At 55.3% G+C, this 26,137-nt stretch overlaps 1 protein-coding gene across 4 annotated transcripts in view; it reads right to left on the reverse strand.

Moving 5' to 3' along the window:
- The window catches only part of SOX13 (SRY-box transcription factor 13), a 43,911-nt gene extending 22,227 nt beyond the window's left edge, over nt 1-21,684 (reverse strand). Inside the window, exon 1 of one of the 4 annotated variants that reach the window (XM_033080262.1) lies at nt 21,612-21,684. Coding sequence is in view for 2 of the 4 variants with exons in the window: in XM_033080264.2 (XP_032936155.1) it covers nt 3,247-3,248 (2 nt within the window). In the remaining 2 variants the exon portion in view is untranslated. Of the gene's footprint in view, nt 1-3,246; nt 3,522-11,921; nt 12,020-21,611 lie in introns of those variants that run through there. The other 3 variants (XM_033080261.1, XM_033080264.2, XM_033080260.2) reach the window with 3 other exon arrangements.
- Between the last annotated feature and the right edge of the window lie 4,453 nt (nt 21,685-26,137).

Below are 26,137 nucleotides of genomic sequence, written 5' to 3' on the forward strand. Positions count from 1 at the left end.
TCCCTAAAATCACCTCCTGTCCTCAAAATCATCTCCTGCCTCCAAATCATCCCATGTCCCCAAAATCAAATCCCAACACAAAATCATCTCCTGTCCCCAAACCCTCCCCAAGGCATCCCTGACTCCCTCCCGCCGGTCTCATGGCACAGGAGATGATTTTAGGGAAGGAGATTATTTGGGGCAGGAGTTGATGGATGGGTTTGGATGAGCAGAGCACTTCTGGCCCCGTTCTCCCCCAGCCAGGCAGGTTTGGGGTTTTGGTGCTGCTTTGGGTGCAGATTTGGGTTCCTGAGCTCATCCCCCACCTTGGCTGCCGCAGAGCATCCGGCGGCGCTTCCGGAGGCCTCGCCTACCAGAAACTGCAGGAGCCATTTTTGTCACTCTTGTGTCATTTTTTGGTCACCATTTCAGCTCAGGGAGACACCCCTGGGGTTTAGGACACCCCAGTGCAGACCCCAAATCAATCCAGTCCCACTGGGATGGGTTTGGGCCTCACCCCTCCTCTCCCTGCTGGATTTGCAGGAATTAAAACCCAACAAATTCAGCTCCTGGGTGGAGCAGAGGGATTTGGGAAGGAGGATTTTGGGGTTTTCATTCATAACAAAATACCAGCATGGATCAGAAGTTTCCAACCCTCCCCATTTGGGACAGGGAATCAAACTGGGGGGTCCCCACAGCACATGGGGGATTCATGGTGCTGGTGGCACTTGTGTCACCCCCCTGCTCCATCCCAAATTCCCCTGAGCTCCCTGAGCAGCGAGAATTCCCAGCTCCAGGTGCCCATCCCAGCCTGGGATGTGCTGCTGGCTCCGGGAGAACAAAAGGATTTGGGAGGGATTTTGGGGCTGTGCTCGCAGCTTGGGCTGCTGTGCCTGCTCCCTGGGCTGTGCCAGCCCACAGGATGGGGAAAACACACAAACCCCACACCCAAAATCCCTGCCAAATTCCCAGGACGGACCCACAAACCAGAGGAAACGCGGCAGGAAGGATCCCAAATCCCTGAGAACCCAAATCCCTGAAAGAGCCCCTAAAAAACGGCAAATTCTGCTCTGCCCTGCCCAGCCCGCAGCTGGGCTCTCCAGGGGACATTCCCTGCTCCAAAAAACGCACATGGAGAAGCAGCGGGACGGGGCTCCCTGCGGGGAATCGCTGGATGGCACCGGGGGTCCGTGCCACCCGTGCCACCCCCGGCTGTCCCCGCCCGCGGATCCGGGCACGCTCCCGAGCCAGCCCTGCCCCGGGGGAGCGGCACGGAACAATGGGGCCGAGCCCTGCATTGTTCACACGGAGATAAGGCGGCTCTGGCATTCCCCGAGCCCGCCCTGCTCGGATCGGCCATTCCCAGCCACACCATTGCTGGTTCTGCCATTCCCAGTTCTGCCATTCCCAGCTCTGCCATTCCCAGCTCTGCCATTCTGCCATTCCCAGTCCTCCCATTCTCAGTTCTCCCACTCCCAGTTCTGCCATTCCCAGTTCTCCCACTCCCAGTTCTCCCATTCCCAGCTCTGCCATTCCCAGTTCTGCCATTCCCAATTCTTCCATTCCCAGTCCCGTCATTCCCAGTTCCACCATTCCCAGTTCAGCCATTCCCAGTTCTGCCATTCCCAGTCCCACCATTCCCAGTTCTCCCATTCCCAGTTCTGCCATTCCCAGCTCTGCCATTCCCAGCTCTCCCACTCCCAGGGCCAGGTCAGAGGATTTTCCAAACTGTCCCCACAGCAGCTCCTCCTGTGGGGCTGTTGGAGGGGACACAGTGACACTGCTGCACAATCTGGGGCTCCCGCACCCCTGAGTGTCCCCACTTCCCACTCCAGCCCCTCTGTGTCCCTCTGTGTCCCCACTCCCTGTCCCTCACCCCTCTGTGTCCCCAATCCCCACTCCAGCCCCTCTGTGTCCCTCTGCTTTGGTGGCCGTGGTGGCCCAGGACTGCCCAACAATGAAAAGTTCAATTTTGGGGGGGCAGGGTTGGGACAGCGGTGACAGCACCATGGATTTCTCCAAATCCTGAATTTCTCCAAATCCTGAATTTCTCCCTTCCAAAGTCTGAATTTCTCCCTTCCAGACTGTGAATTCCTCCCTTCCAAATCCTGAATTCATCCCCTTCTAAACCCTGAATTCCTCCCTTCCAAATTCCAAATTCCTCCCTTTCAAAGTCCTGAATTCCTGCTTTCAAAATCCTGAATTTCTCCCTTTCCAAATTCCAAATTCCTCCCTTCTAAATCCTGAATTTCCCCATTCCAACTTCCGAATTCCTCCCTTAATTCCTCCCTTCCAACTTCTGAATTCCTCCCTTGCAATTTCCCAATTTCTCCCTTCCAAATTCTGAATTTCCACCTTCCAACCTCTGAATTCCTCTCTTAATTCCTCCCTTCTAACTTCTGAATTCCTCCCTTGCAATTTCCAAATTCCCCCCTCCCAAATTCCCAATTCCTCCCTTCCAAATCCTAAATTTCCCCCTTCCAAATTCTGAATTTCTCCCTTCCAAATTCCCAATTCCTCCCTTCCAAATCCTCAATTCCCCCCTTCCAAATCCTGAATTTCCCTCTCCCAAATCCCCAATTCCTCCCTCCCAAATTCCCAATTCCTCCATTCCAAATCCTGAATTTCCCCCTTCCAAATCCTGAATTTCCCCTTTGCAATTTCCATATTCCCTTCTTCTAAATCCTGAATTCCTCCATTCCAAATCCTGAATTTCCCCCTCCCAAATTCCCAATTCCTCCCTTCCAAATCCTAAATTTCCCCCTTCCAAATTCTGAATTTCTCCCTTCCAAATTCCCAATTCCTCCATTCTAAATCCTCAATTCCCCCCTTCCAAATCCTGAATTTCCCTCTCCCAAATCCCCAGTTCCTCCCTCCCAAATTCCCAATTCCTCCATTCCAAATCCTGAATTTCCCCCTTCCAAATTCCCAATTTCTCCCTCCCAAATTCCCAATTTCTCCTTCCAAATCCTGATTTCCCCCTCCCAAATTCCCAATTTCTCCCTTCCAAATTCCCAATTTCTCCCTTCCAAATCCTGAATTTCCCCTTTGCAATTTCCATATTCCCCTCTTCTAAATCCTGAATTCCTCCATTCCAAATCCTGAATTTCCCCCTCCCAAATTCCCAATTCCTCCCTTCCAGATCCTGAATTTCCCCCTTCCAAATCCTGATTTTCCCCTCCCAAATTCCCATTTTCCCTCTCCCAAATCCCCAATTCCTGCTCCCACCTCCCCGTGCCTCTCCCAGTCCCTTTTTCCACCGCTCACATCAATCGCTGCCTTTCAGCTCCCCGGGCTGTATTTCATTTATTTCCTCTCCTCTTTCCAGCCCAACAATGAGCAGCGGGAGCCGCCTGCTCCGGCATTAAAATAACAATTCCGGATTTCAGGGGGTGCTCAGGTGGCTTCTTATCTTGTCCCTGTGTGATAAGGGACGGGGACAAGGTGGCAGGAGGCTGCAGCCACCACCTGCAGCTTTTATAATCTTTTATCACATGGCCTGGCTGGGAATGGAGTTTTAAACAGTGGAGATGCAAAATTTTAAATATTTTAGACCTGGGAATGGAGCATTAAATAATAGAGATGCAAAATTTCAAATATTTCAGACCTAAGAACAGAGCACAAAATAGGGGAGGGGCAAAATTTCAAATATTTCAGACCTGGGAACGGAACATTAAATCGTAGAGAGGTAAAATTTTAAATATTTCAGACATGGGAATGGAGCATTAAATAGTGGAGATGCAAAATTTTAAATATTTCAGACCTGGGAATTGAGCTTTAAATTGTGGAGATGCAAAATTTCAAATGTTTCAGACCTAAGAACAGAGCATGAAATAGTGGAGGGGCAAAATTTCAAATATTTCAGACCTGGGAACGGAACATTAAATTGTAGAGAGGTAAAATTTTAAAGAGCATTAAATTGTTGAGGGCCAAAATTTCAAATATTTCAGACCTGGGAATGGAGCATTAAATTCCGGAAATGCAAAATTTTAAATATTTCAGACTTGGGAATTGAGTTTTAAATTGCGGAAAACGCAAAATTTCAAATCTGGGAATGGAGCATTAAATTGTAGAGAAGTAAAATTCTAAATACTTCAAACCTGAGAACAGAGTATTAAATTGGAGAGAGGTAAAATTTTAAATATCTCAGACCTTGGAATGAAGCATTAAATAGTGGAAAGGCAAAATTTCAAATATTTCAGACCTAGGAACTGAGCTTTAAATCCATCATTTTAAATAAGAAAAGCTGCTCCGAGGTGAGGATTCAACCAAAAAAAATCCGAGAGAGCTGGGGCTGAAATATTTGAAATTTAAATATTTGAAATTTTAATATTTGCAATTTTGTCTCTCGGTAACTCCCCGAGCTGCGGCTCTGCCCAGCACCCGGGGCCGATCCCACCCTGCAGAGACTCCCAGAAAGGCTCGGGATGGGGTAAGAAAACACGGAGATATTTCCCAGCAGAGCTGTCAGGAGCTGCGCTAATTTATTTCCCTTCTGCGTGTTCCCGACCGGGTTAAAAGCGCCTGGGAATCTGGTGATGCATCGCGCAAAACTGCGCCGCGAAACCCCAGCCCGGAGCCAAATCCAGCCCAGCAGAGCCCGGCTCAGCAAAGCCCGGCCCAGCAAAGTCCGACCCAGCAGAGCCCGGATCGGGGGTGCTGCAGGGACCCCAATCCCGGGACCCCCATCCCGGGACCGCCCGGCTCTCGGAGCTGCTGCCTCCCGCACAGCCCGGCTGCTCCGGGCCCGGCCGGGGTGTCCTCGGCTCCTCCCGAGCCCCAGAGATCCTTTACAATCATCCCTGAACCCCACAGATCCTTCTGAGCCTCACAAATCCCCCTGAACCCCACAGCTCCTTCATAATCATCCCTGAGCCACACATATCCCCTTCAGCTCCTCCTGATCCCCACAGATCCTTCACAATCATCCCTGAGCCCCAGAGATCCCCCATGGATCTCCCTGATCTCCACAGATCCTTCTGAGCCCCACAGCTCCTTCACAATCATCCCTGAGCTCCACAGATCCCCCTCAGCTCCTTCTGAACCCCCTCAGCTCCTCCTGTGCCCCAGAGATCCTTCACAATCATCCCTGAGCCCCAGAGATCCCCCACGGACCTCCCTGATCTCCACAGCTCCTCCTGAGCCACACAGATCCTTCTGATCCCCACAGATCCTTCATAACCATCCCTGAGCTCCACAGATCCCCCTCAGCTCCTCCTGAGTCCCCTCAGCACCTCCTGAGCCCCACGAATCCTGCTGAACCCCACAGATCCCCCTCAGCTCCTCCTGAATCCCACAGATCCTTCACAATCATCCCTGAGCCACACAAATCCCCCTCAGCTTCCCCTGAGCCCACTCAGCATCTCCTGAGTCCCCTCAGCTCCTCCTGATCCCCACAGATCCTTCATAATCTTCCCTGAGCTCCACAGATCCCCCTCAGCTCCCCCTGATCCCCACGGATCCTCCTGTGCTCCACAGATCCTTCACAATCATCCCTGAGCTCCACAGATCCCCCTCAAGTCCTCCTGATCCCCACAGATCCTTCATAATCATCCCTGAACCCCACAGGGTCCCCTGAGCCCTACAGCTCCTTCACAATCATCCCCGAGCTCCACAGATCCCCCTCAGCTCCTCCTGAACCCCACAGATTCCTTCACAATCATCCCTGAACCCCATAGATCCTTCTGAGCCTCACAGATCCTTTATAATGATCCCTGAGCTCCACAGATCCCCCTCAGCTCCCCGAGTCCCCTCAGCACCTCCTGTGCCCCACAGATCCTTGATAATCATCCCTGAACCCCACAGATCCCCCTGAGTGCTACAACCGCCTTCATAATCAACTCTGAGCTCCACAGACACCCCTCAGCTCCTCCCGACCCCCACAGATCCCCCTGAGCCCCACAGCTCCTTCATAATAATCCCTGAGCTCCACAGATCTCCCTCAGTTCCTTCTGAACCCACTTAGCACCTCCTGAGTCCCCTCAGCTCCCCCTGAGCCCCACAGATCCTTCTGAGCCCCAGAGATCCCCCTGAGCCCCACAGCCCCTTCATAACCATCCCTGAGCTCCACAGATCCCCCTCAGCTCCTCCTGAGCCCACTCAGCACCTCCTGAGTCCCCATAGCTCCTCCTGAACCCCACAGATCCCCCTCAGCTCCTCGTGATCCCCACAGATCCTTCCTAATCATCCCTGAGCCCCCCAGATCCTCCTGAGCCCCCCAGATCCTCAATAATCAGCCCAAACCTCCCTGTCCATGCAGAGCCCCCCAGCTCCTCCATCCTGAGCCCTGAAACTTCAGCTCTGCATCAACCCTGAGACCCCCAGCTGCTCCTGAACCACCAAACTCCTCCATGCTCATCCCTGAGCCCCTCCAGCTCCTCCTGAGCCCCCTGAGCTCTTCCTAAGTCTCTCCAGCTCCTCCTGAGTCCCCCAAACTCCTTTCTGCATCAGCTCTGAGCCATCTCAGCTCATCAACCATGATCCCCCAGCTTTTCCTCAGCCCCTCAGCTCCTCCTGAACCCTCAAGTTCTTCCTGAGCTCCCCAAACTCCTCTCTGCATCAATCCTGAACCCCTCAGCTCCCCCCCATCGACCCCAAGTCCATCTGCCCCATCAGCCCTGAGCCCCAAACTCCCCCCAAGCCCCCTGAGCTCTTTAATAATCATCACTGAACCCCTTGGATCATCCTGAACCCCCCAAACTCCTCCTGAGCCCCCCAAACTCCTCTCTGCATCAGTTCTGAGCCCTCTCAGCTCCTTCATCAACCCTGAACCCCAATCTTTTCCTGATCCCCCAGCTTTTCCTGAACCCCCAGCTTTTCCTGAACCCCTCAGCTCCTCCTGAACCCCTCAGCTTCTTCTGAGCACCCCCAGTTCTTCCTGAGCCCCCCAAACTCCTCTCTGCATCAGCTCTGAGCCATCTCAGCTCCTTCATCAACCCTGAACCCCCAGCTTTTCCTGAACCCCCAGTTTTTCCTGAACCCCTCAGCTCCTCCTGAACTCCCCCAGCTCCTCCTGAGACCCCAAACTCCTCTCTGCATCAGCTCTGAGCCATCTCAGCTCCTTCATCAACCCCGAACCCCCAGCTTTTCCTGAACCCCCAGATTTTCCGGAACCCCCAGCTTTTCCTCAGCCCCTCAGCTCCTCCTGAGCACCCCCAGCTTTTCCTGAGCCCCCCAAACTCCTCCCCAGAAGCAGCAGCTCTTGCCCCCCACTCTTTTCCCAGGGATCACGAGCTGCTGGCTGTGGCTTTAGGGGCTCCATGACCCCAAAGTTCTTTTCCAGCCTTAATCCCGCCGGGATTGTGAGCAGTGGGAATTCCTCACCCCCAGCCCTGCACTCAGAGCGGAGAACAAAAGAGGGCAGAGCACCGCGGGCTCGGGGCAGCACTGCCCTGCCGGGAGGGGGTTCTTTTGCTCCAAAAAATTGGAATTTTTAAGGAAAATGAGCGGCGGGTGTTGCCCCAGCATGGCTGGAACTCGCGCTGCCAGCACGGCACGGCCCCCGCGGGTGGTAAAGGTGGTGCCTGGGTGGTCAAAGATTTTTTGGGAGATTTTTTGGGAGATTTTTTGGGGTTTGTGCAGCCCCACGTGCAGGCACAAAGCCCGGCTGGCACCGAGAGCCGGGAATGTTTGGGATGGAGCTGGAGGGAGCAGGAGCTCTGGGCAAAGCTGGAGCACAAAGAGGTCACAGCCCCGGGGGGACAGCGACCCTGAGCCCCCACACCCACGGGGTCAGCTCTGAGCCACCCCCAGGGTGACACCAACAGCTGTGGCCACCCTGAACATCGCTGGAAGTTTGTTTGGGGTTGTTGTTGTGGGTTGGGATCCTGGAGCTGAGCACCAGGAGGGGTGGGACAGCCACGGCTTCCAGAGCCCAGCACATCCCAGAGATTCCCTCCACACGTCCCTCCTGCATCCCAAAAATTCCTGTGACCTGCATCCTAAAAATTCCTGTGACCTGTATCCCAAAACTTCCTGTCACCTCCATCCCAAAAATTCCTGTCACCTTCATCACAAAAATTCCTGTCAGCTGCATCACAAAAATTCCTGTCACCTGCATCCCAGACATTTACCTCACACAGTCCAGTGCATCCCAGAGATTTCCTTCTCCTGTATCCCAAAGATTCCCTTCACCTGCATCCCAAAGATTCCTGTCACCTGCATCCTAAAGATTCCCTTCACCTGCATCCCAGAGAATCCCTCCAAATGTCCCACCTGCATCACAAAAATTCCTGTCATCTGCATCACAAAATTCCTGTCACCTGCATCCCAAAAATTCCTGTGACCTGCAACCTAAAAATTCCTGTGACCTGCATCCTAAAGATTCCCTTCACCTGTATCCCAGACATTTACCTCACACAGCCCAATGCATCCCAGAGATTCCCTTCTCCTGCATCCCAGAGATTTCCACAACCTGGATCCCAAAAATTTCCTCCACACATCCCTGTGCATCCCAAAGATTCCCATCACTTGTATTCCAAAGATTTCCTCCACCTGTATCCCAAAGAATCCTTTCACCTGCATCCCACAGATTCCCTCTACATGTCCCACATGTATCCCAGAGATTTCCTTCACCTGCATCCCAAAAATTCCCTCCACACATCCCACCTGTACCCAAGACATTCCATCCACATGTCCAACCTGCATCCCAAAAATTCTTTCCACCTGCATCCCAAAGATTTCCTTCACCTGCATCCCAAAGATTCCCTCTTCATGTCCAACCTGCATCCCAAAAATTCCCATAACCTGCATCCCAGAAATTCCTATCACCTGGATCCTAAAAATTCCCTCCACACATCCCACCAGCATTCCAAAGATTCCTTTCACCTCCATCCCAAAGATTTCCTTCATCTGCATCCCACAAATTCCCTTCATCCCAAAGATTTCCTTCACCTCCATCCCAAAGATTCCCTTCACCTCCATCCCAAAGATTTCTTTCATCTGTATCCCACAGATTCTCTTCATCCTCATCCCAAAGATTCCCTTCACTCCCATCCCCCAGGGATCCCACTCCCACTCCACACCCTCAGCAGGAAATTCCCAATCTCCATGTCCCAGCTCCCAGGGATTCTCTGCCCCAGCCCAGTTCCAGCCAAGCCTGGAGCTCCTCACCCTTTTTTTGGGTTTTGGATCCCCCCAAACCTCACCTGGGGGGTTCAAACACCCCAGAGCCGCCTTCACCCCACAGCTGCTCGGCCTCGGAGAGTCCCAGTCCCAGCTGAGCACAAGGGACCCCAGAAAAACCAAAATTAAAAATAATCCCATGGAAAGAGGGGCTTTAAAATGCTCCTCTTCCCAGGAATGCCAGCAAACCCTAAATTAAAAATAATCCCACTGAAAAAGCAGTTTTAACATTCTCCTCTTCCTGGGGACACCAACAAACCCCCAAATTAAAATTAATCCCACTAAAAGAGCAGCTTTTAAATGCTCCCCTTCCTGGAGACCTCAGAAAAACTCAACATTAAATATAATCCCACTGAAAAAGCAGTTTTAAGGTGCTCTCCTTCCCAGGGATGTCAGCAAACCCCAAAATTAAAAATAATCTCACTAAAAGAGCAGCTTTTAAATGCTCCACTTCCTGGGGACCCCAGCAAAGCCTAAAATTAAATATAATCCTACTGAAAAAGTGGGTTTAAGGTGCTCTCCTTCCTAGGGATGCCAGCAAACCCCAAAATTATTAACAATCCCACTGAAAAAGCAGTTTTAACATTCTCCCCTTCCTGGAGACCCCAAAAAACCCCAAAATTAAAAATAATCCCACTGAAAAAAAAGGTTTTAAGGTGCTCTCCTTCCCAGGGACATCACCAAACCCCCAAATTAAAACCACTGAGCTTCACCGTGCTCCCTTCCCGGCGGCACAAACCCTTCCCCTGCAGCCCAGAAATGAAAATTAAACGTAATTTAAACCCCTGCAGCACATGAGAACTTCACTGCTGCTCCATCTGCCCCGGGCAGGGCTGCCAGGGCACCGATCCCACCCCGGAATAATGGACATTTCGGCAGGGAGACAAAAAGTCCAGAAATTCCCCTCAGGACATCTCCCAGCCTGGGATAAACTTCACTGCGAGGACAGATTTAGGGAGAGGGGAGGATTTGGGTGGAAGTAAAAAAAGCAAGGCAGGAGTTGAGCTTGGCCAAAAGAGGAAAAAAAGGATTAAAACAAAATAAAAATTGGGATTTTTGGTGTGTTGGGAAAGGAGAAGTGGCGGTTCTGCCACGGGAGGGACGCAAATCAGATGATGGTGGTGAAAAATTGTGTCAAGAAAAACTGTCCTGAGCCTGCCCGCGGTTGTCAAAGGCTGGTTGCTATTTTTAACAGCACAAAAGCCTCTGAAAATCAAAAAGAAAAGGGAAAAAAAAAAAAAAAGAGAGAGAAAAAAGTATTGTATCAGTGTCACCGGGATGGATCCCGCACCGAATCCAATTGAACCGAGAGGAAATTCAGGAATTACAAACTGGAGTTATCGGCTCGGAGGAGGGGAGGAAAAAAAAATTAAAAATCACATTAACCGAGCTAATTCTCCTTTTTTTCACTCCTCAAATCCATCCCTCTCGCTTTTCCTGGGGACTCCAGCGCTCCCCGAGGTGCTGGGGGATGGCACCGAGATTCCAGCTCGGATTTTTCCTGGGCAGCATCACCGCAGCAAATCATCAATCGGAGGTGGGACCGGAGGATTTTTGTTTATTCGCCTTTTCCGCCCCCGAACCGCTCCTGCTGCAGCTCCCGCCTTCTCCTCGCCCTGAACTTTGCGTTTCGCTGCTCGGATCGGATTTTTCAGCTCTCGAGGGGTGAAAAAATCCCGAATTGTCCCCAAATCTGCGCTCGCAGCCCCCGCTGTGATGTCGCTGTGGAGGTGACAAGGTTTGTCCCAGCAAAGCGACAAAGAGTTCAGCGCTGTCCCCGCTCTCTGCTCGTGCGCTATCGCGACAGTGTCGCGGTGTTTGTGCCTCTCCAACCCCCCGCGTGTGGCACCGGACGAGTTCTCCTGCCCGGAGCCATCCTGTCCCCAGTCCGGGTGTCCCCAAGCCGGGTGTCCCTGTCCCCAAGCCGGGTGTCCCCTGTCCCCAAGCCGGGTGTCCCCAAGCCCGGTGTCCCCTGTCCCCAAGCCGGGAGTCCCTGTCCCCGTCGGGACACCTGGAAGGGCGGGTGGGATGTACCGAGGTGTCGCCTGTCCTGTGGGGAGGTGGGGACAAGGGACAGGGACGGGGATGGGGGACAGGGACGGGGGACGAAGAGCTGGCGACAAACAGGACCCCAAACCGCCCCGAGCAGGTCACAGCCGTGTCCCCCCCAGCCCCAGACACGCGTGGCTGTGTCCGTGTGTCCCTGCACACCCTGGGGACACCCCCGGGCTGCCCCGTGTCCCCAACCCTAAATCCCCCGGTGGGGACCGCGTGGAGCTCCGGGACCAAAACTCCCGGTGGGGTTGCGGGACGGGATTAACCCCTGCGCTGCCGGACGGGATTAACCCCTGCGCTGCCGCTCCCCGGGGCTGCGGGACGGGATTAACCCCTGCGCTGCCGCTCCCCGGGACTCCGAGGGGGAGCTCGGAGCGGAGTTCGCAGCCCTGAACTTTGCCAGGGCTGAGCGGGGCCGGACCCCGCGCTCCTGAGCCCCTTTTCCCTTCTTCTCCTCAAGCCGAGGGGTCTGGGGGGATTCTCCCGGTGGAGTCCCCCAGTCGCGACCCCCGAGCGTGTTCCCTGACCCCCGAGGGTGTTCTGTGACCCCCGAGGGTGTTCTGTGACCCCCGAAGATGTTCCCCGACCCCCGAGAGTGTTCTGTGACCCACGAGGGTGTTCTGTGACCCACGGGGATGTTCCCCGACACATGAGGATGTTCCCCGACCCCCGAGGGTGTTCTGTGACCCCCGAAGATGTTCCCCGACCCCCGAGGGTGTTCCCCGACCCCCGGGGCCGTGTCGGTGCCCCCCGGCCGCACTCACGGCTCCGCTGCGCTGCTGCGCTCAGCCCCGGTCCCGGTGCCAGTCCCGGTGCCAATCCCGGTGCTGCCGGTGCCGGTCCCGGTACCAATCCCGGTGTCGGTGCCGGTCCCGGTGCCGGTCCCGGTGTTCCCGGTGCGGGCTCCGCCGCCGCCGCGCCCGCTCAGGTCCGCTCCATGTCCCCAGCGCCTCCGGTGGGAGCTGCCCCGGCGCCGGGCGGAGAGAGGGAGCGAGGAGGAGGAGGAGGAGGAGGAGGGAGGAGGAGGAGGAGGAGGAGGAGGAGGGACACCGGTCCAGCCAGCCAGCGAGCGGCTCCGGGGCCGTCCCTGGTCGCCGTCCCCTCCCCTCGAGACCCCCGCGTGTGGCAGCGCCGGCGGCTCCCACGCTCTGCCCGGAGCCCCCGAGACCCCCAAAGGCTGCGGAGCCACTCGGAGGGGTCTGGGGGACACCCTGAGACCCGCCGGGGCCAGCACCCCGGACCCCCCTCGCTCCCAGCTGGGGATGGAGCCCTGCCTGGATTTTGGAGAGCCCAACCCACACTGAGGGGAGAATCCCCAAAATCACCGACAGACCCCAAATCCACCTTCCAACTTGCCAGATCAACCCCAAGTTTTGCTCCCCTTGAGAATCCCCGACCAATCCAACTCCTGCCCGATTCCCCCACCCCAGAAATTCCAGAAATTCGGGGAAGGAGCCGTGAGACGCTCCCTGCTCGTACCTGGGAGGGCAAAGGTGGAAACCTCACCTGGGCACGCCAGGTGGGGAACAAAGGGGGATCGTGGTGCCCGGCAGCCCTGGCACAGCTTTGCCCTGGATGCCAGCCCGGCCCCATTGTGAATGGCAGCCCGAGTGGAACGGTCCCATTGTGGGAATTCTTCCCACTCCCCTGCTCGCCAGCTGGGCTCGTGGCCAGCGTGGAAACTTCCTGATGCCCCAAATCAATCATCAATCATCCCCTGGTCCTATAAACACCTCCCTGAGCTCGCCTGTACCTCCCTTGGAAACTCTCGGGTTGGGGATTTTTAGAGAGTTTTATTGATTATAACCCCCCAAAAATCCCCAGGTTCCTCCAGGTGCAGCCTTTGCCTGCTGGGAATCCCAAAAAGGGATTTCCCCTTTTCCAATCCCAAAAGGAATTGGATTAATTTCATCATTAAATCATAATTTTAAGGAAAACTCACGGAATCTCTTTCAGATATTAAAATACTCAAGGATTAAGAGCTGCTAAACCTTTTTTTTTTTAAACCACCTCGTTTTTGTCCCATGGAGCAAGGGGAACAACTGGGACAGACGGACAGCTGGACACACGGACACCATTCCCACACACATTTTGTGATGGAAAACCGGGAGTTCTGCTGGATCCAGGAGGATTTTCCTGCTCAGGATCTCCCCACGTGCCTCATCCCTGCCGGGAATTCCATCACCCACCTCCCCCAGGGAACGCAAACCCTGCCAGGGGAGCCGGGCTGCAGCTGGGGAGGGAGAGGGGGTGGCCAGTGTTGACAAGGAGCCTTTTTTTTTCCTGCCGTGAAACCTTTAAAATGTTGTGTCAACACGGAAGGGTTGTTTATGTTTCACCAGCCGGGAAAGTTCCCATTGACTCCGGGCTCTTTCCTCCCCCACACCGTTATTTTCTTCCCTGGGAATTTCTTTTTTTTTTTTTTTTTTTCCATGTGGGATTTTTTTGTTTTGTTTTTTTTGTTTTTTTCACCCAAAGGCAGCAGAGAAGAGATGGCGCTGCTGGGATTTGGGGTTTGGATTTGGGGTTTGGATTTGGGGTTTGGATTTGGGGTTTGGATTTGGGGTTTGGATTTGAGGTTTGGATTTGGGGTTTGCCCACCCCCTGGGCACCCACTCCCACTCCCAGCCCTCTCCCTGTCCCCATTAATGGGAAGGAGCAGAGCAAAGAGCTGGGATAAATTCCCATCCTCACCCTGAGGGTTTAACAGGAAATGGGGGAAGGGGGCTGCACCCACAGACCCCAAACCCTAAAGGGGCTCGGTGGAACATTCCCACTGAAATCAGTGAAACATTCCCACTGAAATCAGTGAAACATTCCCATTAGAATCAATGGAATATTCCCATTAAAATCAATTAAATATTCCCATTACACTCAGTAAAACATTCCCACTAAAACCAGTGAAACATTCCCACTAACACCAGTGAAACATTCCCATTAAAATCAATGGAATATTCCCATTAAAATCAATTAAATATTCCCATTACACTCAGTGGAACATTCCCATTAAAACCAGTAGAACATTCCCACTAAAACCAGTGAAACATTCCCACTAACACCAGTGAAACATTCCCATTAAAATCAATGGAATATTCCCATTAAAATCAATTAAATATTCCCATTACACTCAGTGAAACATTCCCACTAAAACCAGTAGAACATTCCCATTAAGACGAGTAGAACATTCCCATTTAAACCAGTGAAACATTCCCATTAAAACCAGTAAAACATTCCCATTTAAACCAGTAGAACATTCCCACTAAAACCAGTGAAACATTCCCATAAAACCAGTAGAACATTCCCATTAAAACCAGTAGAACATTCCCATTAAAACCAGTAAAACATTCCCATTAAGACCAGTAGAACATTCCCACTAAAACCAGTAGAACATTCCCATTAAAACCAGTAGAACACCCCACTAAACCAGTGAAACATTCCCATTAAAACCAGTAAAACATTCCCATTAAAACCAGTAAAACATTCCCCTATTCCCATTCCCAGCTGCAGGAACCGAGGCCCGAGGGGACGGGACAGGGGCAGCTCCCGCCCCGTTGGGGACAGCTCGTCCCAGTGCCACCCCTGGCACGGGCAGTGTCCCCAAAGCCACCTCTGTGTCACCCCACAGGTGGGAGGGGACGGGAGCTGCTGTCCCCAAAGTGGACAGGGACACAATTCCCGAAGGGGACCCGCACCACGGAGCCAAAAATGAAAAAGAGGGAGCGGGAGCTTTGTTGGGATCACCATGGCAACAGCGGGGCCCGAGCGGACTTTCACTTTCCTTTCCTTCCTCGGTGGCCTCGGTGGCCCCGGGGCTGGTGGCCGTGCCCGCCGGGTCCCCCCAGTGCCACCCACACTGCCAGGACCTGCCGGGCACTGCCAGGACCTGCTGGGCACTGTCAGGACCTGCTGGGCACTGCCAGAACCTTCTGGACATTTCCAGGACCTGTTGGGCACTGCCAGGACTTGCTGAGCACCCCCAGGACCTGCTGGGCACTGCCAGAACCTTCTGGACATTTCCAGGACCTTCTGGGCATCCCCAGGACCTGCTGCACATCCCCAGGGCCTGCTGGGCACTGCCAGGACCTGTTGGGCACTGCCAGGACCTGCTGGACACTCTCAGAACATTCTGGACATCCCCAGGACCTGCAGGGCACTGCCAGGACCTGCCGGGCATCCGCAGGACCTGTTGGGCATCCCCAGGACGTTCTGGACATTTCCAAGACCTGCTGGGCACTGCCAGGACCTGCTGGGCACCCACAGGACCTGCTGGACATTTCCAGAACATTCTGGTCATCCCCAAGACCTGCTGGACACTCTCAGAACATTCTGGACATCCCCAGGACCTGCTGGGCACTGCCAGGACCTGCTGGTCACTCTCAGAACCTTCTGGACATCCCCAGGACACCCTCAGGACCTGTTGGTGACTCCCAGGACACCCCCAGGAGCACAGGCACGAGGTGCCAGCATGCAGACGGTGGCACTGCCACTGTCGCTGTCCTTTCAGACGGGTCCCGCTCATCTCCTGCTCCCACCTGGCTGCACCTGGGCGCGGTGGCCGCCTTGGCTCGCAGCCTCCCGTCCCTCGGGCAGCCCGGCCGGGCTCCCCCCGCACCAGGAAACCGGGACAATGCAGCAGGGGAGGGGACAATGGCAGCAGGGCAGGGGGCAGGAGCAGGGGGCACGGCGGGGACAGGCACGGCCAGCGCTCGCTTTCCTTTTCCCGAGCCCCCCGCCCTGCGGGCAGCGCTCGGAGCCAGCGCGGCTGAGCCCGGCCCGGCCCGGCCCGGAGCTGCCCCGGCTCTGAGTCACGGAACGGCCGCACACAATGGGCTCGGAGCGGGCAAAGAGGCTGGAGCAGAGCCGGGCTGGCTTCCGGCACGGAAACAGAGTTATTGTTCGGGAATGGGAACGGGAATGGGAACGGGAACGGGAATGGGAATGGGAACGGGAATGGGGATGGGAATGGGAACGGGAATGGGAATGGGGATGGGAATGGGAATGGGGAATGGGGAATGGGGATGGGAACGGGAATGGGAATGGGGATGGGAATGGGAATGGGGATGGGAATGGGAATGGGAATGGGAACGGGCTGAGTGGCTCAGTGTGCTGGGAATGGGCACGGGAACAGGAATAGGAATGGGAATGGGTTGAGTGGCTCACCACGCTGGGAACAGGAACGGGAACGGGAATGGGAACAGGAACAGGTCAAGCGACTCACCACGCTGGGAACGGGAATGGGAACGGGCACAGGCTGAGCGGCTCACCACACTGGGAACGGCACCACGGGACCCCCAGAGGGGTCCCCACAGCCTGCGGGGTTCCTGGGTCCCCTCAGCCAGTCCTGGGTCCCCTCAGACATTCCCATGTCCCTGCAGCCAGTCCCGTGTCCCTGCAACTAGCTCCGTGTCCTCTCAGCCAGTCCCATGTCCCTCAGCTGTTCCTGTGTCCCCACAGAACAGCAGGACCCTCGGAGGGGTCCCACAGCCAGCCCTGTGTCCCCTCAGTCATTTCTGTGTCCTCACAGCCAGTCCTGTGTCCCGAAAGCACAGCAGGATCCTCGGAGGGGTCCCTGCAGCCAGTCCCGTGTTCCTGCCCTGTGTCCCACCCGTGAGAATCCCGGGATGATGCAGTGAAGGCGCTGCCACTGCCCACGAGGTCACTGCCACCACCCCCAGGTGCCATCAGCTGCTGTGGTGGCACTGGCCACCTTCCAGCACCCAATTCCATCTTCCACCACCCCAGTTCCACCTTCCAGCACTTCAATTCCAGTTTCCAGCACCCCAAATTCCAGTCGGACTCCTGGCTCGTCCCATCCCTGCCCACCCTGAGGGTCCCCACCGTGTGTCCCCCTCGGCGTGTGACACCGCTTGTGCCAACCCTGCCGGGGACATCGAGCTCCACACGGGGATCCCGCGGGGTTTGGGCACCTCCGGGACTCAATTCCCGACCTGCTCTTCAGGCAGGGACAGGGAGGGACAGGGACCAGCCCAGCCACACACGCGGCACTGAGGCAAAGCCACCGCGGGACGGGACACAGCCAGGCTGGCACTGTCCCCACAGCCGTGCCCGCGCCGCGGGGCAGGGGCGGCAGCGGGACACGGGGGGTGATGCTGAGATGGAGAGGGACAGAGGGACAGCGGGAGGGACAGAGGGACAGAGAGACAGCGGGAGGGACAGAGGAATAGCGGGAGGGACAGAGGGACAGCAGGAGGGACAGAGACACAGAGACAGCGGGAGGGACACAGGGACAGAGAGAGGGAGAGAGGGGCAGCAGGAGGGACAGAGGGACAGAGGGACGGCAGGAGGGACAGAGGGACAGCAGGAGGGACACAGGGACAGCAGGAGGGACACAGGGACAGAGAGACAGAGAGAGGGACACAGGGACAGCAGGAGGGACACAGGGACAGAGAGACAGAGAGAGGGACACAGGGACAGCAGGAGGGACAGAGGGACAGCAGGAGGGACAGAGGGACAGCGGGAGGGACAGAGGGACAGCAGGAGGGACAGAGGGACAGCGGGAGGGACACAGGGACAGCGGGAGGGACACAGGGACAGCGGGAGGGACAGAGAGCAGCCGGACCACACAGCGGGCCCGGAGGGGGCAGCGGGGCCGAGCTGAGCCCCGACCTCCCCCGGGGCCCGGGCCCGGCGCTGTCGCTTCAAAGGCGACACTGGGGCTGTCCCCGGGGTGTCACCCTCCGCCAGCCCGGCTCCGCCGGGGTCCCGCTGCCACCCACGGCCCCTCGGGCTCAGCCCCTCTCAGGGGCTTTTCTTGTCCCCCCGCCTTTGTTTTCTATTTAGTGCTTTTGTTCCCCCCTCTTTGGTGCTTTGTTCCAGCCCGTCCTTTGTTCCGACGCCTTTGGTTTCTCTTCCCTTTGATGCTTTGTCACTCCCTTCATCTTGGTGCTTTTCTTTCCCCCCCTTTTCTTTTTTTCTATTTTGTTTTGTTGGGTTTTTTTGTTTTTTAAGCTGGCTCTTAGGTTTTTTAGGTTTTGTTAGGGTTTTTTTTGTTTTTTCTCTCCTGGCCGCTCTGCTCTTGGCATTTTTCTCCTTTCTCCTGCCTCGTCCACTCCTCGGGTCACATGGACGCGGCCCGGATTGTCTCCAAATCCCCGCTTGTGTTGTTTTGGTGCCTGCATTTCCCTGCCTTTATGTCCTTTTTTTTTCTTAAGAGACTCTCAGCGATTTCTTCTCGGGGCTGCCGAGGGAAGCGGGGAGGGGGTCGGGGTTTAATTAATTAGCGAGTGTAATCTTTAGCTGCGGGATGTGCGGAGCGTCATTACGGCTGTCATTAGGGTGTTAAGGGTTAGCGAGGGTTTAAACACCAGCTAATTGCAACCGAGAGCTCCCGACTCCGCACTAAAAATTCCAACGGGAAGAGCCGGGCTTGGGTTTTTGGGGAGAATTGGGAGAAATTCCCCACAGGGAAGATGAAGCCCCCAAGGGGTTGATGGGAGCAAGGAGTGCGTTTATGTTTCCCTTTAAAAAAGTCCCAAAATCAGGGGGATTAAATGTCATTTTTGGCACTGTAGAATCAGCCCAGGATGCCAGGGGAGGAGGATGAAGAGGGTGAAACTCCCGGGGGTGGCGATTTTTCCCTGCTTCCATCACCCAGAGGAACCCTCAGGACACGGGAATTCGGTGGGAACCGGGACGGACGAACTCGGGCAGGGCACGGAGCAGCGGCGGTGCCACGGAGGGGACAAGGGACAGGGACTCGAATGTGCCACAACCGCCCCCGAGGAGCGCGTCAGCCCCGGACACGTGCGCGGAGCCACCGCAAGATCAGATACCGGGATTCGGGAGCCGTTTTTAAACCCAGAACGGCTCCGAGCTCGTGTTCTCTTTGATTTCAGCTCCCCAAACCTCCCCCCGCGCCCCCAGGCTCACAGCGGGCACTGCCGAGATGTCGCACCACCCCCAAAAAACCGAGCTCAGGATCCTCTTTCAGGCACCCCGAACCCCCCCATCCCGCAGGTTTCGAGCAGCTGGCGCTGCTCCCCAGCTGTTGAGGGGAGGAAACAGCCAAAATAGCAACAGGATGTGCCCCCAGATAAGGTGATCGATATCAGAAAGCGCCGCTCGTTCGAGCCCGAGCTGAGCCCAGCTGCTCGAGATGGGCCCCGATAGGGACAGCCCGACACCCCGAATTTCTCCTGTCCCAGCTCGTTTTGGTAACGCTCTGACGTCCTCCGGGTTTTGGAGGGGAGGGGGTGGATTTGAGAGGGGGAGAAAAGGGCAGGAGGGTTGCGGGGGCTGGATGTGCCAAAAGAGGGGTCTGGGTGCTGCCAGCACACCCCAAAAGTGCCGTGGGGGGGAAGCGTGACCCTGCACGGCATTCCTGGGACGAGCCAGGCAGCGGGAGACAGCTGGGAATGTTCCAGAGGAGGAATTTTTTTTTTTTTGGGGAAACAGCTGGATGAGACCTCCACGATGCCACACATCGGCGCGGGCACAGCCGGAGCTCTCCATGGGGGAGCAGCCTCCAGCCGGGGCTCATCCAAGGGCGAGCAGTTCCAGGGGATGGGCACACGCAGGGGGGACACAGAGCGGCCCCAAACGCTTCCAGCCGGCCCCAATCCCACAAGGAAAATCGGGAGCTGCCCGCATGCCCTAACTGAGGCTGCAGCAGTGCCAAAACCTGAGCCAGGACACCCCCAGGACACCCCAAGGGACACCCCCAGGGACATCCTCAGAGCCGTGACCCGCACATTGTCCCCCCCAAACTGTGCCACCGCCGCGTGTCACCGCCCCCGGGTGATTTTTTCCTTAGCCCAGAGGTGCCAGGGAGCGGTGCCAGCCTCGCCCGAGGGCTCCCAGCCCAGCCAGCACCTTCAGAGCTTGAAAAGCAAAGCGCTCCGAACAAAAGGAGCCGGCCAAACCCATCCCGCAGGTCTGCCCGGTGCCGCGGCCTCGCTGTTCAAATGCAAACTCGTCCCCATAAACCCTGGATTGTCCATCCTAAAAACCCCGGGGGCTCCCGCTGAGCCAGAACCCGGCCTGGTGGCACCGGCTGATGCCACCAGCTCCCCCGGCATTGTCACCAAATCCCGTCCTCCAAAGGGCTCAACCTGTTTTGATGGCAGAGCTGGCACCGGGAAGGCTAAAAAAAAAAAAGAAAAAAAAACCCCAAACCACCCTGATCTCTGTATCTGCAGCCATGCAAGGAATATTGTTCAGCGCAGCACAAAAGCATCCCTGAAAATAGAAGCGCCAGGGCCAGGCCTGCCAGTGGCTGTGTGAGATAACGTCTACTTGCAAACAGTGTGTCTTTGTGCCGCTGTCACTGTCCCCATTGTTCAGGAGCCTATTGCCTCGGGGATATTGTTCCCTCCTTTTGTCTCAGCCCGGCTCCTTTTTGTTTGACTTTACTTTACCATTTCATTCCTCTCCTTTGTGCCGCCGTTCTTGCTTTTGTCTCTCTCTCTCTCTCTCTCTCTCTTTGCCTTTTCTCTCGCTGATTTGTATTTAGCGATTGTTCCCGGCTCGTTGCGAGCACAAAGTGCTCCGGGCTCTTTTCTCACTCCATTCATTCCCTATTCAGGTGCGTTTGTTTGCCCGTAGGTACCGGCAGGAGCGGGGTTTGAGGGGGATGAGGGATTTTTTTGGGGTCCTGGAGGCTGCTGGTGGCCTTTGGGGACAGCCAGGTCCTCGTGTCCCCCCCATCCCAGTGACAAAAAAAGGACAAATGAGAGCCCAGGTGGTCACAGAGGAGAGGCCGAGGATGGTGACAGGGACACAGGGAGGTGACCTCGGATCCCCAGAGCGCTCCCGACCATGGAAGTGGCGGTGGCAGCACAGCCCTGGCTCTGCACCACGCCTGGATTTTGGGAGGCACAAGGAGAGAATTCCAGGGCCTCTCCCACACCCTCCCGGAGGGACCCTGGGGGTGGCAGGGCGGGCACCACCCACCCATCCCCCGGCTGGGACAGCGGGGACATCGGGGACAGAGGGGGGGAATCAACATCCACCCCACAGCCAGAGCGGGCTGGAGGTGGCCCCGGGGACATCGGGGGGGATTCAACATCCACCCCACAGCCAGAGCGGGCTGGAGGTGGCCCCGGGGACATCGGGGGGGATTCAACATCCACCCCACAGCCAGAGCGGGCTGGAGGTGGCCCCGGGGACAGCGGGGAGCGGCTCTGAGGCTCCAAACCCCGCAGGATTGGGGACACCCCCTGCCCCCCACCCCCTGCAAGCTCCAGGGCGGGCTCGTTCCCAACGCCACGAGGAGGAGGAGGAGGAGGAGGAGGAGGAGGAGGGCTCGGATTCCCCAGGAACCCTTCAGGGCGAGCTGACAAGTGGCCACCCCCGGAGACAACAAAGCCCCGCTGTTCTCCGGGCACGGCCCGCGTGACCCGACGGGACTTTTTTCCATCCCCTCCCCTCCGCCAAAACCCCGAGGATGGAATGGAAACCTCCTCTACGAGAACGGGGGGACCCCCCAGACTCACCCCGGCTCCGAGGCACCGAGCGGGACCCGGGGCTGCGAGCGGCGAGCGCGGAGGCTCTCGGGGCCAGCGGGAGCCCCCCGGCCCCAGCCGGTCCCGGGGCCGCGGGGGGGGCGTGCCTGGGAATGGAGGGAGAGGACTGAGGGCCATTGTCTCATTGTTCGGGCTTCAAAGGACAATGGGCCATTGTTGTCCCTGGGGATGCCATTGTTTGCTTTCCCTGCAGATCCCGGCAGCGCACGGAGCTTTGCCGAGGGCCGGCTCCGTGTGTGGGACAGCGCGGAGCAGCCGGGCTGGAATGTTTGTGTCCCCCACTCGCTCTTTTCTGCTCTCCTGGAAAGGATCGGGGGGGGTGGGAGCAGCCAAAAAACCCCCCAGACCCCGCGGGGATCATCCCCCACCCTCCATCCCTGCGCGTTCCAAAATCCCAGCCGGGATTTGGGTGGGAAACGAAGCTTCTGCCTCCAGGAGCATCCACCCGGCAATATCCCGGAACCCCAAAATCTCCCCCAGATCTGGGGGTTCGGCTCCTCCAGAGCCAGGAAAAGCGCTGGGAGGGACGGCCCGGCCCGGGGAGCTCCGGTGCCGCAGCTCGGGGTTGATTCCTGCGGCTGTTCCCGCTGGAAAATTAAATTGGGGCTGGGGGAGGGGGGACAGCAGAATTCCAGGAGCAGGGATGGAGCAGAAATCCAGGAGCAGAGAAGGAGCAGGATAGGATTAGGGAATTAGTATAAGAATTTCAGGAGCAGGGAAAGAGAGGGGAAGGAACAGAATTCTAGATTTAGGGAAGGAGCAGAATTTCAGGAGCAGGGAAGGAAGAGAATTCCAGGTTTAGGGAAGGAACAGAGTTCCAGGAGCAGGGAAGGAACAGAACTCCAAGAGCAGGGAAGGAGCAGGGAAGGAGTAGAATTCCAAGAGTAGGGAAAAAACAGAATTCCAGGAGCAGGGAAGGAAGAGAATTCCAGGAGCAGAATTTCAGGAGCAGGGAAGGAAGAGAATTCCAGGAGTAGGGAAAAAACAGAACTCAAAGAGCAGGGAAGGAACAGAATTCCAGAAGCAGAATTCCAGGTTTAGGGAAGGAGCAGAATTCAAAGAACAGAATTCCAGGAGCAGAATTCAAGGAGCAGAATTCCAGGAGCAGAGAAGAAGCAGGATAGGAGTAGAGAATTAGTACAAGAATTTCAGGAGCAGGGAAAGAACAGAATTCCAGGAGCAGGGAGGGAATAGAATTCCAGGAACAGAATTCCAGGTTCAGGGAAGGAAGAAAATTCTAGGTTTAGGAAGGAGCAGAATTCAAGGAACAGAATTTCAGGAGCAGAATTCCAGTCCCAAATCGGCGGGGGGGAGAGGGATAAACCCAGCCTGGAGAGGCCCAGATTAAGCTCAGTTTAAAAGAAAAAAAGAAAAGAAGGTGAACCTGAGCCCAGGCTGCGCTGTGGGTGCGATAATCCCGGATAATCCCGGGAATTCCCACCAGGAGACGAGACCCGGCTCTGCCTCTCCAGCGCCTCCAAGGCGAATTCGTGCCAAAGAGGATTTTTTTTTTTTTTTTGTGGGAGGTGAGGGATCAATAGGAGCGCTTTGGGGTGGATTTGGGATCTGCTGCCTCCGAGCTGATCCTGCTGGAGATCCCAGAGGGATCATGGCAGTGTCCCCATTCCCAGGGGTCCCACAGGGACACAGGTGCCACCCCTGGGCACCGTCCCTTGGAATTCCGTCAGCTCCGGGGGGATCCCGGGATTCTGGGGGGTTCCCGGGGCGATTCCAGGGGGATCCCGGCTCTCCATCCCCTCCCGCCGCCATCCTGCGGTGGTGGCAGTGCCTGAGGACAGGGGGAGGTGACACAAACCGGGCTGGTGGCAGCGGTGACAAAGCTGCGGCTCTGCCACTCCCAGATCGTGATTTACACACCTGGGGTGACACCCCCAAACCCCCAAACCCTCCCCCCGATTTCCTCTCCCACCCCTCCCTCCCCTGCTCCCGTCTTATCTCATTTCCTCCCCACCAGTCCCGGCCCCAGTGATTGATTGGGCTCCTGGCTGATAAGGGCTCTCTGATAAGAGCCCCCGAACGGATTTTCGGGCCCAGCTGTCCCCGAACCCCTCTGGGGGAGGCTCCGGGGCCGTCACCGCCCCCAGCGGGGACCGAGGGGTGACAAAGCCGGGAGGTGGCACCTGTGCCACGGCCGGGAGGGCTGGGAGTGCCCTGAGTGCTGAAATCCCAAATTCTGGAGGGCTGGGAGTGCCCTGAGTGCCGAATTCCCAAATTCTGGAGGGCTGGGAGTGCCCTGCCTGCTGAATTCCCAAATTCTGGAGGGCTCTCCTTGCTGAAATCCCAAATTCTGGAGGGATGGGAGTGCCCTGGCTGCTGAAATCCCAAATCCAGGAGGATTGGGAGTGCCCTGACTGCCGAATTCCCAAATTCTGGAGAGCTCTCCTCACTGAATTCCCAAATTTTGGAAAGCTGTCCCAAATTCAGGAGGGCTGGGTGTGCTCTCCTTGCTGAATTCCCAAATTCTGAAGAGCTGAGTGTGCTCTCTTTGCTGAATTCCCAAATTTAGGAGAGCTGTCCCCACTGAATTCCCAAATCTAGGAGATCTGGGTGTGCTCTCCCTGCTGAATTCCCAAATTTTGGAGAGCTCTCCTTGCTGAATTCCCAAATTTTGCAGAGTTGGAAGTGCCCTCCCCACTAAATTCACAAATTTAGGAGATGTGGGTGTGCCCTCCCTGCTGAATTCCCAAATTCTGGAAAGCTGGGTGTGCTCTCTTTGCTGAATTCCCAAATTTAGGAGAGCTGTCCCCATGAATTCCCAAATTTTGGAGGGCTGGGAGTGCCCTGCCAGCTGAAATCCCAAATTCTGGAGAGCTCTCCTTGCTGAATTCCCAAATTTAGGAGATCTGGGTGTGCCCTGCCTGCTGAAATCCCAAATTCTGGAGAGCTGTCCTCACTAAATTCCCAAATTCAGGAGGGCTGGGTGTGCTCTCCCCACCCAATTCCCAGATTCCCACATTTTGGGGCATCCCAAATTGTAAAATTGTGAATAGAATCCCATAAAATCTCACCCCACAAGATCCTTCAGGGATGAACAACACCCCAGGTGCCCCTGGAAGGGAGTGGAGCAATCCCAGTAAAACCAGTCTGGCTGGGAATGGGAACTGGGATGAAAATTCCCTAAAGGACCAGACAGGAAATTCCTGAGTGCCAGAGAGAGGGAAAAAAAAAACCCAAAAAATTCCCAAAAGCCCCAGAAAAAGGGGGGGAAAAGAGGAAAATGGGGTCTGGGGGCTCCCCCTGCATTCCAGGATTCAGGATTTGATCCCTCCAGAGCTCAGATATTCCAGTTTTAGGGAAAAGGAATTTTTTTTTTCCATAAATCCCACACTGAGAAAACCCAAAGGTGCCCCCAGCTTTTGGATTTGGGTTTTGTGGGAGCTGGGAAAAGGGAAAATTCTGCCTGGAAAAGGGGAGGGAATGGGAATTGCCATCCCTGGGGTCACATCCAGGATTTTGGGGTTTTTCAGGAATTTCTTTCCCAGAGTTGCTCAAGCCCCTCCCAGCCCTGCCCGGAGCAAAAGGAAATTCCGAGCCCGCAGCTCCCCCTTCTGTCCGGAGCCCTCTGGAAGGGTTTTGGTGTTCTGGAAGGAATTTGGGATGATCCAGGGACAATTCCCACAGAATTTTACAGAATTTTCACAGAATTCCCAAAGAATTTCACAGAATTCCTGAAGAATTCCCACAGAATTCCCAAAGAATTTCAAAGAATTCGTGCAGAATCTCCCAGAACTCTCAAAGAATTCCCACAGAATCTCACAGAATTCCCAAAGAATTGAATAGAATTCCTGAAGAATTTCACAGAATTCTCACAGAATTCCTCAAGAATTTCACAGAATTCCCAAAGAATTTAAAATAATTCCTGCAGAATCTCCCAGAACTCCCAAAGAATTCCTGCAGAATTTCATAGAATTTCCAAAGAATTAAATAGAATTCCTGAATAATTTTACAGAATTCCCAAAGAATTTCACAAAATTCCCACAGAATTCCCAAAGAATTTCACAGAATCTTCTCAGAATTTTCTCAGAATTCTCACAGAATTTCACAGAATTCCCACTTGGAAATGCTGGAGAGGAAAAAAACCCCGAGGCTGGGAAAGGATTTCTTGGGGGGAAAAAAGAGATTTGATTTTTGGGATAGAGAGATTGATTTTGGGAAAAAGAAAAAAAAAAAAAGGATTTTTTTTTAATTTTGGGAAGAAGGAATTTGTTTTTAGGGAAAAGGGATTGATTTGGAAAAGGATTTTTGAAGAAAAGGGATTTGCTTTGGGAAAAGGGGATTGATTTAGGGAAAAAAAGGATTATTTTTGGGAAGGGATTTTTTTTTTGGGAAGAAGGGACTGGTTTGGGGAACAGGGATTTGTTTTGGGAAGATGGGATTGGTTTTAGGTGATTTATTTATTATTATTTCAGGAATTTCTTTCTCCCCTCCCCGAGGCTCAACCCCCACCCCCAGATTTTATAAAAAAAACCCCAAAA

This window comes from Catharus ustulatus, chromosome 25 (genome assembly GCF_009819885.2).
Source record: "Catharus ustulatus isolate bCatUst1 chromosome 25, bCatUst1.pri.v2, whole genome shotgun sequence".
Taxonomy (NCBI): Eukaryota; Metazoa; Chordata; class Aves; order Passeriformes; family Turdidae; genus Catharus; species Catharus ustulatus.